The following is a 17,500-nucleotide window of genomic DNA, read 5'->3' as shown; positions in this document are numbered from 1 at the left end:
TGATTCCACAGCCAAAGGACACCCCTCCCCCCACTCCATAGTTACTCCTGTCAGTTTGTGGTGTTTCGGAAGAACCAGCGTCCAATGGAAATGGTACCTAGAGTTTTGCCCTCTCTCAGCCTAGTTAGGAGGGCTGGGAAGGGAGGAGTGCACAGAGATGAGATGGATAGCTAGAGGAAATAAAGGGGAAAGAGAAAACTGCTATCTTCCTGGACTGAGAATCAGAAGAGGGATCTTAAAATGTTTGTGGAGTTGGGGGGAGGAGAGGAGGAAGGTAGTCCTTAGAGAGATTTTTTTTAGCTTTTTCCTGTACCTTCTATGCCTTTAGATGAGCCAGCAGATTACTTACTGCTCTAAAAGAAAGTGAAGGTTGGGGGAAAGGGTGGTTCTTTGGATAGCTATTCCAAGCTCCTCTGAACAATCTTTCCCATCCCAATATCTTTCTTCACCCAGATTCTCCCAAAGCTGAAGCTGAAGAGTATGCCTTTAGGAGAAAGGCACAGAGGCAGACTGAAATCTGGACTAAGGAGAAGGGAGGGCAGAGTGATGGTGGGGGAAGAGTTTAAAATAACTCAAGGAGACAGGTTGGGGTGTGAAACTGGCATTCTTGGCAACCCTGCACCCTTAGCCCCAGGGAAAGCTGAGGACTCACCTGCTTGTTTGTATTTTTCCAAGAACATTTATTTGTGTATGTTTGTGTGTGTGTATGTGTGTGCCTTGTCTCCCTTTCAGCATAGAAAATTTAAAAAAAAATTGGCAAGTCTCCTCTTAGAGTGAAGGAGAGCCCCTTCTCCTTTTCTCTAGCCACCTCCTCTCTTTTAAATCATATCTCTCTTTATATTTCCTTTATCAGACTATGAGGTCTGCTAACAAAGTGCGCATGGGCAAGGCTAGACAGGTGTGTTGTGTCAAGAAAGACAGGTGCAAGTTCCCCTGTGTTTGTCTCTCTGTGCAGTCCCAAACCACAGTGCTTGAGGGTTGTCGAGGTTTTAGAATTTATGAGTGTCCTGGTTGATAGGACTGTTCAGGCTGAGAATAATTAAGCTGCTGGTGGGTTTTGAAACTGCCATGTGATATTTTTAAGAGGTCTTTGGCAGCCCCTTTCCTGGGTTCTTCTTAGATTCTTATCTTCCAGGCAGTCACAGCCACCCCCCCCAAACACGTATATACTTTGGGCAGCAGGTGGAAGGACAGACATTGCCTGTTCCTTCACTTCCCTGTGTTGTGTTTCGTTTATGTTTATCCTCCCAGGTTTGCATTTGACTTATCAAGAGAAAAGGCAAAAGGGAAACTAGAGGCAGTACTTTTTTATGTTTTTTGAAAACCTGGGGGGGGTGTATCTGTATGTGTGTGCCCCTATGCGTGCTCGTGCACTGGGGCACACACACACACACACACACACACACACACCCACACAGGTGATAATACCAAAATCAAATCCCTTGGCATTGTTAAAACTTTATCATTGTAGTATGCCTTACACCTGTCCAGAAAGAATAGATCTGTACACATACTTACAATTTACCGAAAAGATACAAAGGGAGGGTAGATTATTTATAAAATGCTACCTTCCAGAAAGTAGGATGTGACTGTTATTACATCAGGCATGAGTCAGAATGGATGTCCTAGACATTATTTTACCTATGGAAGAAAACCTGAAGTATAAACTCTGTAAATTTTCATTCTTCTTTGATGAAAGATGTAGCCTGTTAATGGTAAAGAATATCTCAAGAAAATTTCTTGGCAATATGAAATTGGCTGGATGTTGTACATACATAAGTAAAAGAAAAAGATGTAGGAAGGGCATTTGTGCATTCAATATGGACATGTATATACAAAATAGATATGTCCTATGTAAATGGCCAAATTAAATTCCAATGAAAGATATTAGAGAGTTGTAGGAGAGAAGAAAGTGGAAATTGATCCCTTCTAACTAACAGAGAACATGAAGTCTTAGAAGCTAGCTCATTTCTTTTCTCACCTTGGTTGTGGCTTCTTTAAATAAAATGAATTGCCTGGTAGTAAGTTAGGTGGGTGGATTTTTTTTTAATTTTGTTTTGTTATTGTTTCCATGAGGATGGAATTGCATGAGGCATTTATCCTTTAGGCTTGCATACATCTAAGTTTTCACAACCTCTCCCTTAGCTGTTTTTGAAATTTTCACATGTCTAAAATTTTATTCATGGCCATGTTCATTTGTTTCATTCTTAACAAAGTTTGTCTGTAGTGGAAGCTTATTTGTAAGTTTGTGAATCTACCTTACATTGCTCTGTTAAGCTTCATCATAATATTCTAAAGTAATATAGTATAACATGTCTCATATAATCTTTGTTCACACTTTTGTTCTTTCTCAACATCTTTTTTCTCTAAGCAATATTTGAAATCTTAAAGTATGTTCTGCCCTAGTCTATAAACACTTGGGCTTGCTTTTCAGTTATTTAAGAAGCAGGTGAACCCCTTTCTCACTAATTTTTAGTAACATTCTAGGGTTGTGGCATATATGTAACTGATAGTATTGATAATTTTAGGATTCAAGTTTCACAAAGTGCATTGTAAGAACGTTACTTATTTTTAATAATGTAAAAGTTGGTTATGATTGATATTTGACCTCAGGATTCTGATTTAGCATCTCTCTAAGTTGGAAAGACAATCTAGACTAGGAAATTCATAAACCTTACTGCCTAGTGACTCATTAGGCTTCACAGGACATTATGAAGTATAGGTTGCAGAGAACTTAATAATGATTTGGATACTCTACAAGGAGGAGAAATTTGCAAGTTTTTCCTTTTGGGTTTATTTTTATCTTACTTGCTAGTTGGGTGAATTATTATTTTAGAAGTACATGTGAAAATGCTTATTTGTAAAACTTTGGTACCCAGCATACCTATTATATGTATTCTTAAAGGATGTATGACATTGCTCTTAGCATAAATCTAAAATCACCTCATTTTGCAGGTGAAAAATTTAAAGAATTTTTGATGATGTGGAAGAATCTTAATAATGAAGTAGTCATTACTTCAGAACTCCGTTAAGATGATAGGCACTATTGGCAATACAATCATAACTAATTGAAGTAGTAATTGGGGGGTAATGGGTTCCTGAAAGTAAATGTCAGAGCATTTTTTTTGCCACTAATAGGAAGGAGAAGCTACCGCAAGGAAAAAGTTGCTAATTAGTAGAATTGAATTTGTCACTTTTCAGAACTATTGGGGAAAGCTAAGTGATTTGGGGGCACTTAAATCACCTGATTCTTTTCCCTTCAGATTTATGCATTGCTAGATCAATTAAAATGTTCCCTATTAATGACATTCTATTTCGATTTCATAACTACATTGATCTAAGTCAGTTAGACTCTCATCCAAAGGCTATATCTACTCAGATAAAGTCAAGTGGAGAGTTGAACAATTTATTCAAGTAATTTGATCAGTAGAGACAGCTAATATAAATAATTCAGGCAAAAAAAAAAAAAACCTTTTCCCTTCTCTCCCCCATAACAAATTATTTTACCTAAACTATCTAGAGAATCCTTAAGCTCAGTCAGCCTTGCTTTACAAATATAGCTATAGCAAAAGTAGCCTCTTCTTTTGTAAAAGCAGAGAACATTCCATTAATAAATTAATATAGTAATGTTCCCCTGGAATTTCTTACTAAATAGTCTTCATTGTTAGCCATTGACCCATGGCTTTCCTAAAGATTCTTTATGCCAAATTGAATGCCAGACACTTAAGACTTTACTAAAGAATCTTTTGAAGCTGCTCATTCCTTATTTGACCTTATCTGAGCTTCTTCTGGATAAACCTGCTGTGCTTGCATCACTGTTCTATGATAGTTTTCAAATCATATGCTATATGAAGTTTTTATATGACAATAAGGACAGCTAAATAACTGAACTACAAAAAACAAAATCACATGCATTTTTAATAATAACTGAAGGAATTTTCAGGGAAACAATGTAGCTATCTAGTCACTAATTTGTTTCCTCAAATTCCTATGCTATTTTTTATATGCTTGTGATAATATTTTACCATTATGTATAAATGTATATTCATTCTACTTCATGCTAATTAGAAATATAAAAATTCAACTAAAATGAATATCAGTAATCAGCACAATTAACACTATTTGTTTAGTATAGATATTGTGAAAAGTTTTCAGATGCTCTCAACTGAAACGGTAGCATCATAGCTCAATTTCTTTAAAAATGACCCTCTAAATAATTTTGAAATATGAAATCACGGAAGCCTTATATGTGTGTATGTAATATATATATATACACACACATACATATACACATATTCATATAAGTAGTTTCAAATAAATCAGTCTATAGATCATTTAGAAGGATAGTCTGATATGATAGCTGTCTTTAACATATATTTCTGAATTATGAAATAGTGCTAAAGAAATAGAAGGTTCATGGCTAGAATCATCTGACCTCACCTTCATGAGTTTATCATTCAAATACTATTACTCTGGGTCAGTAGATCAAATGCCACATTCTTTCTGAATCAGTTTGCATATTATTTTCTCTATATATTTGGTTAGAAATGAATTCCAAAATGGCATTTTACACCAAGATATGGAACCCAATGTGCCCAAGTTTCCTCAGCATATTTATCAGTGCTTCAAAGATCCATGGTAGAAATTAGTCAATATTTGGTCAGAAAATGTTGACAAGTTGAAATAGAATTTCCAAAAATCCTTTCAGTTTGATTGATTTAGGAGAGTCCTCAGATTATTATATTTTCAGTTGACTGAAGAAGTGTGTTTAATTGACACTCATCCTATGGTGAGAATGAAAGAGAAAGACAGACAGACCAAGAAATATTACTTCCCAAAACCTTAGGAAGAATCCAACTCCTTTCTTGGCACATATGAGATGCTGGGATACAGCTGTTGATACCTGGGTTAGATGAGAGGAAATGCAGTTGACATGAAAAGAAAATGGCAGCTGGAAAGGAAGGATGCCTGAGGATGACCTTATGCTCTTTCTCATAGCAGTATGCAATTTCCTGAGCCACTGTCTCGGAGATGATGTCCCTATGACAAAGACTAGCCAAAAAGAAATTCCAGATTAAGTGTTAAGGTAAACAGAAAGAAAGGACAAAACACAGAAAGTATGCTAAAGGTTTTAATTGGAAATCAGTTCATTTTTATGACTTTTACAGATGGAGGTGAATTCCAAGTATTTGAACAAAGAAAAAGGTAAATGTTAAAAACTGATGTTCAAGGGGCTTGGTCTTTGGAAAGTTAATGTGAAAAGAAAGTTCTACCTTTTAGCTCTTCCTCCCCCTTCTTGAACCCTTAAAAGCCTTCAAATTACCCAGGTCTTACTGTGATCATTAGTACAGTTTTGATATCACATCAATCCATCTATCATGTGTTGATATGCATTTGATTGTGTGTTTTTTTAATTGTCTGTCTCTCACTATCTGTGTGTTTTCAGATCTTTTTGGTTACTAAAAAAAAATCTCTTGCCAACTGTCCTCTGATTTCTCAGGCCTAAGTGAAATGGACCTACAGTATGTCTCCTTGGGGCTTGTAATTGTGCTTCTGGCTCTCTATAGCTAACTGGTTTCATTAATAATTTCTATATATATATACAACATTCAGAATTGCATTTTGAGCAAAGTATTAAGTTTCCAATCTTAATTCAGAGGATCCATTTTGTCTTCTTGAATGCAAAGAGTTTGAAATGTAAGCAAGCATAGTATTTCTTTCATAATAATCTGAAAGAGAATTTTTGAAAATGTTTTTAGACCACCTAAACACCATGGGCAAAGACGGCAGGAGGAACTTTGACTCTTTGCACATTGTTACTATCTAAGCATTGAACATTTTCTTGATTTTTACAGGTTATTTCATGCTGAAATTATGCCTATTTGCATGGATAGTCATTCTTTAAAACTAGCCACAGATGCAATCCTAGGGAGCACGTAGATGTTTTTACAGGTGAACCGAAAGAGATGGGAGCTGTTCCAAAAAGCCTGCATGCTGCCTTTGGCAATATACCCTGTTATTGTGAAGATGTGCTCTGTTAAGCAAATGTGAAGTTTAATATTAGATAAATGCAGCATGAAAAATATTTTCATTTTCTTAGTATAGTGTTAATTGTAACCAAAGGGATGTGATATCCAATAGTTTATATGAAATTTGAGTCTAGCATCATTAGTTAATAAGTCACAAATTGTGTTGAGCCTTTTATAAAATGCAAAGAAGTATATTCTTTCTTTTTACTGTGTTCCTGGGAAACAATGAGAGTTCATATTAAGAGAAGGTATTTTCCTTTTCACACATTTGATTGATGCTGTGATTTTTCTTTCATCTTTTCAGATTTTCTTTCAGCCTCTTTTTTTTTTAAGTTTGGCACAGGAAATAAGAATCTGTTTAACAAAAAAAAAAATATGTAAAAAGCTTGCTTTGGGCACCCAAGGTATTGTTTTTGAAGCAGATTCTGAAAGAAGACTAGCACTGGAAATGTTTCTTACTCATGCTAAAAATTTGTTGTTCTATATTTCAATTTCTAAAATACATATAAATCTAAAAATGTTCTAAAGAATCTCCTTTCCAGTGGAACTAATTTTGAAAGAAATTAATTCATAAAAGGATACAGTTTACAATATTAATACAATTAATATTAGGTCATGGTATAACAGACTAAATTTTTGGCTGATTATTATTGGTCCAAATACCTATGCTAAAACAGTAGATTTATAAAACTTTTCATTCCATTTTTATTTCAATGTTAAGTTGATGATTTAAGTTATAGGATTTTCCCTTCCCACATACAAGTCAAACAGAGTAATTTTAATCTGTTAAAAAAATTCTACCCAGTTAAATGGAAGGGGATGTGCCAACTTCCTACACTGATTTGACAAGACTTTTCTTCTATAGCATTAAAATCACAACAAATTTTAGGCAGAAATTGAATTTTAATCCAAAGTTTTTAGAGATTTTTAATTTCATGTTGCATGTTAAGGAAGGGCCACTTTCATCTTCTTTTTGTGATGTCACTCAATGCCCCAAATTTAATCAATTTTTTTTTTGGTCAGAGGCTGTGTTCTTATAATCTGCTCTTTCTTCTGAAGATAAACAGTATCATTTTAAGCATTTGTGCAAGAGAATCATATTACTGGTGCTTAAGCAGTTTTTGCCTTTTTTTTTAAAATCTTAATCCATCTTAAACCAGTGGAGCAGAAATATTTAAAAATGTTTCATTTCAAGCAGAGTGCATAATAAATTGCAATAATTGTAATGTGCCATAAATCCCAGAGCCTATGCATTTTGCATTTTATTCAGGATTGAGGTCAGGAAATTTGGAGAAATTTAAAGAAAATGATTCATCAGTCCTTTTGTTCTGTTGGCCAGGGTCCCGGGATTCTTGAGCTGTGCCCAGCTGACGAGCTTTTGAAGATGGCACAATAACAGTCCAGTGATGCCTGACCATGACAGCACAGCCCTCTTAAGCAGGCAAACCAAGAGAAGAAGAGTTGACATTGGAGTGAAAAGGACGGTAGGGACAGCATCTGCATTTTTTGCTAAGGCAAGAGCAACGTTTTTTAGTGCCATGAATCCCCAAGGTTCAGAGCAGGATGTTGAGTATTCAGTGGTGCAGCATGCAGATGGGGAAAAGTCAAATGTACTCCGCAAGCTGCTGAAGAGGGCGAACTCGTATGAAGATGCCATGATGCCTTTTCCAGGAGCAACCATAATTTCCCAGCTGTTGAAAAATAACATGAACAAAAATGGTGGCACAGAGCCCAGTTTCCAAGCCAGCGGTCTCTCTAGTACAGGCTCAGAAGTACATCAGGAGGATATATGCAGCAACTCTTCAAGAGACAGCCCCCCAGAGTGTCTTTCCCCTTTTGGCAGGCCTACTATGAGCCAGTTTGATATGGATCGGTTATGTGATGAGCACCTGAGAGCTAAGCGCGCCCGGGTTGAGAATATAATTCGGGGTATGAGCCATTCCCCCAGTGTGGCGTTAAGGGGCAATGAAAATGAGAGAGAGATGGCTCCGCAGTCTGTAAGTCCCCGAGAAAGTTACCGAGAAAACAAACGCAAGCAAAAGCTGCCTCAACAGCAGCAACAGAGTTTCCAGCAGCTGGTTTCAGCTCGAAAAGAACAGAAGCGAGAGGAGCGCCGACAGCTGAAACAGCAGCTGGAGGACATGCAGAAACAGCTGCGCCAGCTGCAGGAAAAGTTCTACCAAATCTATGACAGCACTGATTCTGAAAATGATGAAGATGGTAACCTGTCTGAAGACAGCATGCATTCGGAAATCCTGGATGTGAGGGCCCAGGACTCAGTGGGAAGGTCAGATAATGAGATGTGTGAGTTAGACCCAGGGCAGTTTATTGACCGGGCCAGGGCCCTAATTAGGGAGCAAGAAATAGCTGAAAATAAGCCGAAAAGGGAAGGTAATAAAGAAAGAGACCAAGGGCCAAACTCTTTACATTCAGAAGGCAAACATTTGGCCGAGACCTTGAAACAGGAATTGAATACTGCCATGTCACAAGTTGTGGACACTGTGGTGAAAGTCTTTTCATCCAAACCCTCCCGCCAGCTTCCTCAGGTCTTCCCACCTCTTCAGATCCCTCAGGCAAGATTTGCAGTCAATGGGGAAAACCATAACTTCCACACCGCCAACCAGCGCCTACAGTGCTTTGGTGACGTCATCATTCCAAACCCCCTGGACACCTTTGGCACCATGCAAATGCCCAGCTCCACAGACCAAACAGAAGCACTGCCCCTAGTTGTTCGCAAAAACTCATCTGACCAATCTGCCTCTGGTCCACCAGCTGGTGGCCATCATCAGTCTTTGCACCAGTCTCCACTTTCCACCACCACAGGCTTCACCACATCTTCTTTTCGCCACCCTTTCCCTCTCCCGCTGATGGCCTACCCATTTCAGAATCCATTAGGTGCTCCCTCTGCCTCTTTTCCTGGGAAAGATAGAGCCTCCCCAGAATCCTTAGACTTAACTAGGGAGACAGCAAGTCTGAGGACCAAGATGTCATCCCATCATATGAACCACCACCCTTGTTCACCAGCACATCCGCCCAGCACAGCTGAAGGCCTCTCCTTGTCTCTCATAAAGTCTGAGTGTGGTGATCTCCAAGATATGTCTGATATTTCACCTTTTTCCGGAAGTGCAATATCCTTTTATTTTCCCATCATAAAGTGTTTTCTGAAAAGGTTTAAGTTTAAGGGGATAGAGAACCATGTAGATTGATCTGATCTTACATTTTAATATGCTTTTTGCAGTTTCTGTTTGAAAGGGAAAACAAGTCAACATCTTGGCAGTTTTTTTTCCTAAATAGATGTTACCTTTCTGATAACATACCAGCCTAGAACTACTACCAAACCTTTGCTACTTGAGAAAGATGAGAGTTAAATTGTACCCTGTATTTAGCGTATATCTTTCCAGCAATAGTTTTCTGTTGTTCCTCTTCTGTTTCCAGAGGGAATTTAGAGATTAAAAAAATTCCCTTTTTAAACATTAGTTTCGGTCATGATGGGAGATAGAAAAAGCTTTTATATGGAGGAATTATGGAAGTTAATTTGTGGGTTCCTGAAAATCCTTTAGCATTCCCTCCCCAAAATAATTTAAAACTGGCCCATTTACCAGTAACTCTATTAAGTCTCACAAAGAAAATAACTGTTGGTGTAAGATTACGTTGAAAGAAAAGGTTTTCACTTCTGTTTTTAAGTGGACATAATATATATGTATATACACACATCTATTCACATATATAAATCATATGTGTATGGATATATACACATATATGTATTTGTGTATGTATGCGTGTATATACATGTATATGTATATGTATAATAAACACACAGATAGGTAAATAGATATGATACAGTTACTGATTTATTCAACTGCATAGGGTTGCCTCACTCACCCAAAGATCTGTTCTTTGGGCCCTCTGCAGCTGTCTGCTATGCATGATTAACCTCTGTTCAGCCATATACAGAAATCTTTTGTCCTAACATACACAAAGCAAATTATTTTGGAAAGCAAGAAAGTACAATTAAATATAAAACTCAGTATTAGACTTAAAGGGGTCTGTATTAAATTTACAGAATTGGTTTTTTTTTTTATAACTCTTTCAAGTTCCAAATCAGACTTTCATGTCAAAATGCCGGACTTATTTTTAACTGAATCTGTCCTGAACTTCAACCATTTTTAATATTTATCTCTTCCTTAGTAAATTGGTCCTAGTTTAGGGAAGTTTCTAAAATTGTGGATGTAAAGGTGTTCAGTGCTGTTAGGCAGGGGTGGAGTGAGTATTCTTTTTAATATTTCTGTACCCTCATTGGTAGTATTTGTGACAGATTGAGTTTTTCCTTTATAGAAGAAATTACCAGATGGGTATGACATTTAGTAATTAATTTGTCTAGTACTAAATTGAGGACTTTGGGCAATAGTCATTATGACTAGAGATCGACATTTTGGTAACTAAACCCACTCTAGAGGCTGCCGCATAAGTGCAAAGTCTGAGCTCAGGTAGTTAATTTGTTTTCCTAGTTAATGAAGGCCATACTGCCAGGGAGACCCAGAGCTACCCTTCAATATTCATTGCAATAATAGAGAAGATTTTCTTTCATTGATAGATTGTGTCAGATGTACAGGCATGTAACTTTTTTGGGTGGTTAAAAGTGGAGTCAATTCTTAGTCAAGGTTGAGATGGGGGCATGTTGGGTGGAGGGGAAGAGAGAGAGAGAGAGAGAGAGAGAGAGAGAGAGAGAGAGAGAGAGAGAGAGAGAGATCCTCTTTCATCCCAGTTCTTCAAATGAAGAAGGCTGGATGACCAGTGGGATACATAGTCAAGGAAATTCTTAATCAGGTATGGGTTATACTGGATGTCTTCTGAGGTCCTTTCTAGCTCTTAAGATCCTATTATTCCAATTCAGTAAGAATTGAGCTGCTAAGTGACTATTGCTTTGGGGATCGAGACAAAGAATTTTAGCTTTAAGTTTCTGACTCAGTTCCCACCCTTCAGTGACCTGTCCAAAAGTAGCTGGCTAGTCAGGAATTCACCAGCACTTGTACCTAGCTACATAGCTAAAGTTGTTGGGAATGAGCTAAGAGACATTAGAGATTTCCATGTTCTCCTGCCCTTGAGAAAGTGAACTCAACAAAGCTTCTTGCAATGCTGGTTTACCCTGGCATTGATTCTCTCAGCAGTTATTTGAAGTGGGTGGTAGTGATGGTGGGTCTTCAATTTTCAAAGTAGAAGCCGAGAGATTTGCCTCTTCTTAGGCAACTGATCAACAAAAGAGTGAAACAGTGGAGGCCAGTTCCCTATGCCCTGTGTCTCCTTACCAGATTCTCAGCCTTCAAAATACTAATTGTGTTTTTAAACAAGACTTTCTATGTACTCCAGCTCTCCTTACCTGTTTAGTTTTGGCTTTTTTTTTTTTTCGGTAGAAAAATTTTCCTAGAAAAATTTCAAAATAGCCTTGGGCATTGGCTTAGTCTTTTGACATACAACATCTAAATCCCCTTAATGGGAAATGAAATTTGAGGGTTTAGGGCAAGAGAAGCCCCTTTTTGTATCTTTTTGTAGGAATTAAAGCAAATTTTAACTGCCCTCTTTTCAGACTAGAGACATCCTCTCTCACTCCTGCCAATAATAAAATTCTACTGAAATTCAAGGGAGGGAAAGACCCCTACTTTCATATAAAATGTTAGTCCCCTTAGGTACCAGAAGTTGTGTCTTATTATGATTATTTCTGGTGCTTTCCACTACCTTTACTAATTTAACTTTCCAATCTTTTAACCTTTTTTCTATGCTCTACTGTCTCCTGTCTTTCTGCCTCACCCTATTTTAACCTTTTTCCTCATTTGTGTGCTATTTCTGAGAAGAAAGATAGACGCATATTCTTTTCTATTGCCTAAACCATCCTGAAAGCCAATTGAGAGATAGAGTACACATGTGGGGGTCCTATATGCCACTCCTCTTTTTCCTTCTGTCTCTATCTTTGAGCCACACTCTGAGCTTCCCCACTGATCAATCTGAGCATCTAAGTTAAAATTTTATATTAGATAGAGACACTTCTCAATCTATTTGCTAAAAATCCTGTGATCAGTGGGAATGATGACTTACCTCAAGGTTCTAGTTAATCTAACCCATTTGTCTACATGCAGTAGCATTAATTAAGACAAATAGAATTGAGTGGAAATGGAAGGTAGTATTTCATTGTTTTATAATTTTTAGATCAAGTCACTGCATACAAGTAGAGAATTCATCTCTTAAGGAATAATTATTTCCTCACTTCAAAGAGCAACATCTGTTCCATTCTGTAAACTAGCCAAATTAAGAACATAGGACTATCAAAACAAAAACCAGGTTTAAACCCTGAAGGCCCATCAGAATATTGAACTTAAGTACATATACACATGTATGTTGTATGCAAATTGACATTACATTATCATTTCTTCCAATTAATTTAGAAAGGAAGTAGTGAAATGTGTAAGTGTGGTTAAACTGGACTGTAAGATATACCTGTGCCAAAAGAGGTCATGTCTTGGCTCTACAAAATATATTCTGTATTTTTGCAAATGAATCTATTTAATCAAATATTAAGTTTTATTCAAACACCAAAGAAACAGACAGCCAATTGTTTTTCTCCATGATGTTCCTTGTCACACATCCTCTTTGCATCTCAAGAAAAGTAGCCTTTTTTAGGCCTCAGTCATTTGCATGCAGCCAATTAAAGCACAACAGTGTCATTCTAGGCCTTTACTGCATTTGTACAGGTGAAGACATTATCCATGATGGACAATTTGTCCCCTCTTAACTTTCCTAGGGGCATTTAAATGAATAGACTTTAAAAAAGAAAAAGGTTCTAGATGTGTGAAATTGGAACGAAAATAAAACTCAGAAGTCTGGCCACAAATGTCAAATCATGAAAGTTTTGCTCAGAAAACCCAAAGCTGCATGTAGCAGTTAATATTTTTAAATAGCCTAAAGTCTGTTCTTTAGAGTAAGTAGAGACTTTGTGTGTGTGATTTTTTTTTTAATATACAAAAAAACAAAGATTTTTGGTTTATTTGTTTTTCCACTCTCATAAGCCTTGACAAGCAAAATTCTCAAGATCTCTCCAAACTAAGAACTTGCTGATTAAGAAAACTTCTGTACTGGAGCAACCACTTGATTACTTACTAACATTTTGGGAAATAGTTTGTGTTCAATGAGTCCATTTCTTCTCTTCCTACAGGTATCTTAGGAAGGAAACTTACTAGAAAGGTAACAAAACAGAAAATCAGAAAAAGGGGAGAATTCTTTTGAAATGGCCATTTTTACTAAGATGTTTTTTGTTAAGTAGGCTCAATCCATTTGCTGAGAACTGCAAATGAATAATTCCTTGAGCCACAAACCAGTATTGGGTTGGTAAAAATGGCGACTTGTGCGGCCTTCTTCCTCCAACCCTCCCCACCCAGCACTTCTGTGCCCATCATTCTTCCATGAGCCTTTTTACTGCCGTTGTTTAGGTAAGGTTATATTGTACTTAGTAAATAGACAACACTCAGATTCTCAGGTTGTTTGAACACTGCTTTAGGTTCAGCTGCACTACACTGTTTCTCTGATCTTTTATGTTCCCGAGCAGATGTCTTTCATTAATTTATGGATTTATCATCTTTTCTTCCCCCCCCCCCTTTTTTTTACACCTGGCAGCTGTCTCAAGTTTCAGCAGTTATTGTCTATTTTGCATTACACATAGAATTGAATGTCATCTGTCTTCACAAAGCTATGGCTGAGAGAATTGAGGCAAAGCCACATGAGCTGCCGGGACAGATCTTGTTTGCGTTCCATCCCCCCCACCCCCCTTTACCTCCTTAATATTTATTTGTGCTCATTTTCTTTCCTGGCCTTGAATGGAGCTTAGCTCGTGTTCAGTACAGCTGTATGTTTACTGAATCTATTCCATCATGACTCATTGTGCGTGTGTAAGTATCCTGGAAACAGCCAGTGCTTTCTTGGAAGAACACTTGCTTTTCAGCACAAGCACTTAAAAGGGAAATTAACCAATTGGTCAGTTCAATTTTATTTTATTTAAAAAATAAAAAAAAAAACATGGATTATCCCACTGTGGGTTTTTAAATGTTTCATTAGCTATTTTTAAAAGTTTATTAGAAACACATCTTTCATGGCAGTTTAATCCCAATAACACGATGAGCAAGAGATAAAGATTTATTCCAGGCCAGATTTCAGCTGAACAATTCCAAGTATTGCTAGCAGGAAACATTTTTAACCAAAAGTTGACTTTGAGAGACTGAAACATGGCATGCTTTTTAATGAAAGATCTAGCTCCTGTATTGGGATCAGAACAAGACTTTTTTTTTTTTTTAACTGACCATAAAGAGGATCAAAATGCTTTTTCCCATAGTAAGATCACTGGAAAATTTAAATGAAAATATTAACTCACTTGATTCACATAGCAAAATATTGTCTCTTTTGTACAAATTCTAAATTGAATAGTTTGAGATTTACCCCCCCCTCCACCCACACACACCCACAACCCTGTCCAGTGTGAAGTGATTTTTGGATGGTTTTATGAAAGTAAAGATAAGGATACTGGGATCCGAGATCTACATCCACAGAAGTTTTGACTTGCCTAAAACTCTTATCACTAAGCAATAGGTGACAGCTTGCAACTGTTATTTCACTTACCCATTTTGACAGATGGCACTGAAGAGAGTGCAGCACTCTTTCAGGCCTCTCTATCGGTCTAATGGAGGTAGCCATCGAGGTTCTCTTAGCTCTTTCCTTGGCACAAGAAGTATGTCAGTCATAAATTATCTCCTTTGTAATCATTAAGTATCTCAAACAAAACACAAGTTTAGAGTGAGCTGCTTTTTCAGGTTACTGACACAAAATCAAACATTTGTGGGTTCTTTTACTCTAAAGGGGCTAAGAAATTCCCCTTGATATTTTTGTTTTCTATGCAAAATTAAGTTTCTCCTTTAAAAAAAAACCACAACATAGAATAGCCAAAGCAATGCTAATTCATTAAATTTGCCTCAAAATATGCTGTTAAATACCCACTTATAAATAGTTGAAAGCTTATCAATATTAATTTGATTAGGCCTCCTTATTTAGTTGCTGGAATTAAGAACTTTTTAAAAATTTCCTTCCACGATTGGTACTGTTGTAAGTTTAGTGAAGGTCATTGGAACAGGCTTTCCCTGCTCCAGAGTATCAAAGAACTGGTTTGACCTTTTTTCACAAGGTGCAAAATTTTGGTTGAGTGCTACAGTAGGGTTGTATGTGGGCTTTTGTTTCTGTTTTGTTTTGTTTTTTTTTTTTTCTATTTTTTCCCCAGACTTTCCTTTTAAAGACAATCCTCAGAGAAGCTTCTAGGAAGGACCCTTAATTGACCTTGTGGGGGACCACATTGATTTTCTCCACGTGCATCTTCATTTCTGATAAATTATAAAGCCATTAATTTGCTGAGGAAATGGCAGGGCCAGCCTGCGGCACAGATGTGACCAAAGCCATCCTAACACAGAGCTCGCTGAAGAGTGCCAAGAATCTGGGGGAGACTCAGGAAGCCTAGATTGTTATGGTTAGCCTCACATTCTCTTGGGAACTGTTTTAGTTGCTGCTGTTTATGGATCTAAAAGGTAATGATGTTTCCAGATAAATAGGCCGCCTTATTTAGGGTAAATGGCCATTTATTGATCTGCTCACCCACATGTATTGATGTGTTAGCCCCCAATACTCTGTTACTCTCAGAGGAGTTAACCACTACAGATAGGGAATGGCAAGGATTTTTGCTGTTCTTACTGTGGTGGTTGTTTAGTTTGTTTGTTTGTTCTCCTTTTAAACAAGAACTGGACTCCTATATTTCATTGCTTTTTCTTCCTTCTATGTCAATGCCTCCCTCCCCTTTGAGTTTTGGCTGTCATCGAAAAGTGAGCAGTTAAGACCATGCAATAATATGATAGGAACAAGGTGACTTGAGATACCTAATTAGTTTAGTATTAAAAGGCAAAATGTTCAAAATAAGGCATTTTGTGTTTTTGTTCACATCAGTATAATAATTGACTATGAACTCCATAGCATGGAGAGAAAAAAAGAGATAGAATTATAATTACTGAAAAGGGGGGGGGAATCTTGGGATGAGAGTTTGTACGGCACATGTGGGTCCATTTGTCTCCGTAGCAACAAGTGAACATACATCCAGCACAAAAACCTGAAAATGGAAGAGATTTCTTTTTGCCAAGAAAAAGACAATATTCCACATTGAAGTTCTTTATATTTAGCAATTTTATATAGGTAATGATCATCTTGGGCAAAGCAGCAAATCAATGATGGATGAGATGCCCTGTGCCTGGCACTTGCCTACCATTTCTAGGTCTCAGGTTTCTCTGGGTAATGGTAGTTGTTGTTACCGCTTATTGAGATGTTTTCCTTGACTACTTGAATCCTACATGCAAGAAGGACTGTCACCTAATCACTTGAAAAAAGCAAAGCTCATGTTCTTTTATACCCGTTATCCCAGCTCCAACATGCTGAAGACCTACTTCTCAGATGTGAAGGTACGCACAACTTTTTCATATTTATTCAGGTCCCTGTCCCATCACCCCCCCCAACCCCACTCATTTGCTTTGTAGTCACCTATCTATGTATGTGGTGGTACTTTTTCACCCCTTGAAAGTTAATTGAGGTATATGTGGAGTAAGTTCATTAATAAAGACACCTGGGTTGTAATGGAATAGTATACCCTTGTCCTTCTGAGCAGAGGTGTGCCAGGCAAGGATGGACCTTGTGTTTCATGACAGAGGGTCTGTGAAGTGAAATAAGTTTGCAGTGCCATTTGGGTGATTCAGCCTCTGGTTTTTTATATATTTAAGTATGTTCTCAGAGGAAATTTCAGCTGGTAATCTATGATGTGCTTTAGAGAATATTTCCCCCCCTCAGCAACTGTAAAGTGTTTCTAATTGTTTTCATTTCTGTTGGTTTTCCCCATATTTGTGCTTATGTAAGCAAACTCTAGCATCTCCTTTTTTTCCCCCTGTCAGAAAGGAACCGTACATTGAAATTCTCTGTGCAGTAGCTGCTTAAAAACAAAAGTGATGATTGTCTCTTATTTACAACTTAATTTGTTGTTGATGTCGAGTACACTGAGCATAAGGAGCATGAATAAAGTGACAGATCCAGGACACATTATTCAAATGAGGATATGAAAGCTGTCTGCATACAGCTGCAGCCTCCCTCATTCTACAGAATATTAGGGCCCTCCTGGTTCTCTCTGCGTGTGTATTGGGGGGGGGGGGGGGCGGGGTGCATGCGCATGTGTGTGTGTTAGTGTGTGTGTGTGTTAAGTAATTGTTTGCATCAACTTGATGTTGTGTTAATCATCTGTAACTTTTTAAAACATAGATTGGGTTTTGATGATGATAATGGCACACATGCTATCATTATCCAAGTAACTTGATAAACATTACATTAGCTTAGAATAGTTTGTTAGGGCTGTTCTT

General features: G+C 37.4%; 1 protein-coding gene across 3 annotated transcripts in view; it reads left to right on the top strand.

The window, feature by feature from the left end:
- Window positions 1–17,500, top strand: part of PROX1 (prospero homeobox 1) — a 54,321-nt gene that overhangs the window by 1,243 nt on the left and 35,578 nt on the right. For all 3 annotated transcript variants that reach the window (XM_027871790.1, XM_027871791.1, XM_027871789.1), the window contains 2 exons: window positions 7,369–9,157; window positions 16,451–16,558. In XM_027871790.1, coding sequence (XP_027727591.1) covers window positions 7,436–9,157; window positions 16,451–16,558 — 1,830 coding nt within the window. In that variant the 5' untranslated portion in view covers window positions 7,369–7,435. The remainder of the gene's footprint in view (window positions 1–7,368; window positions 9,158–16,450; window positions 16,559–17,500) is intronic.

This window comes from Vombatus ursinus, unplaced genomic scaffold (assembly GCF_900497805.2).
Source record: "Vombatus ursinus unplaced genomic scaffold, bare-nosed wombat genome assembly UNPS02014798.1, whole genome shotgun sequence".
Lineage (NCBI taxonomy): Eukaryota > Metazoa > Chordata > Mammalia > Diprotodontia > Vombatidae > Vombatus > Vombatus ursinus.
This window is presented reverse-complemented; position numbering and strand designations above follow the sequence as displayed.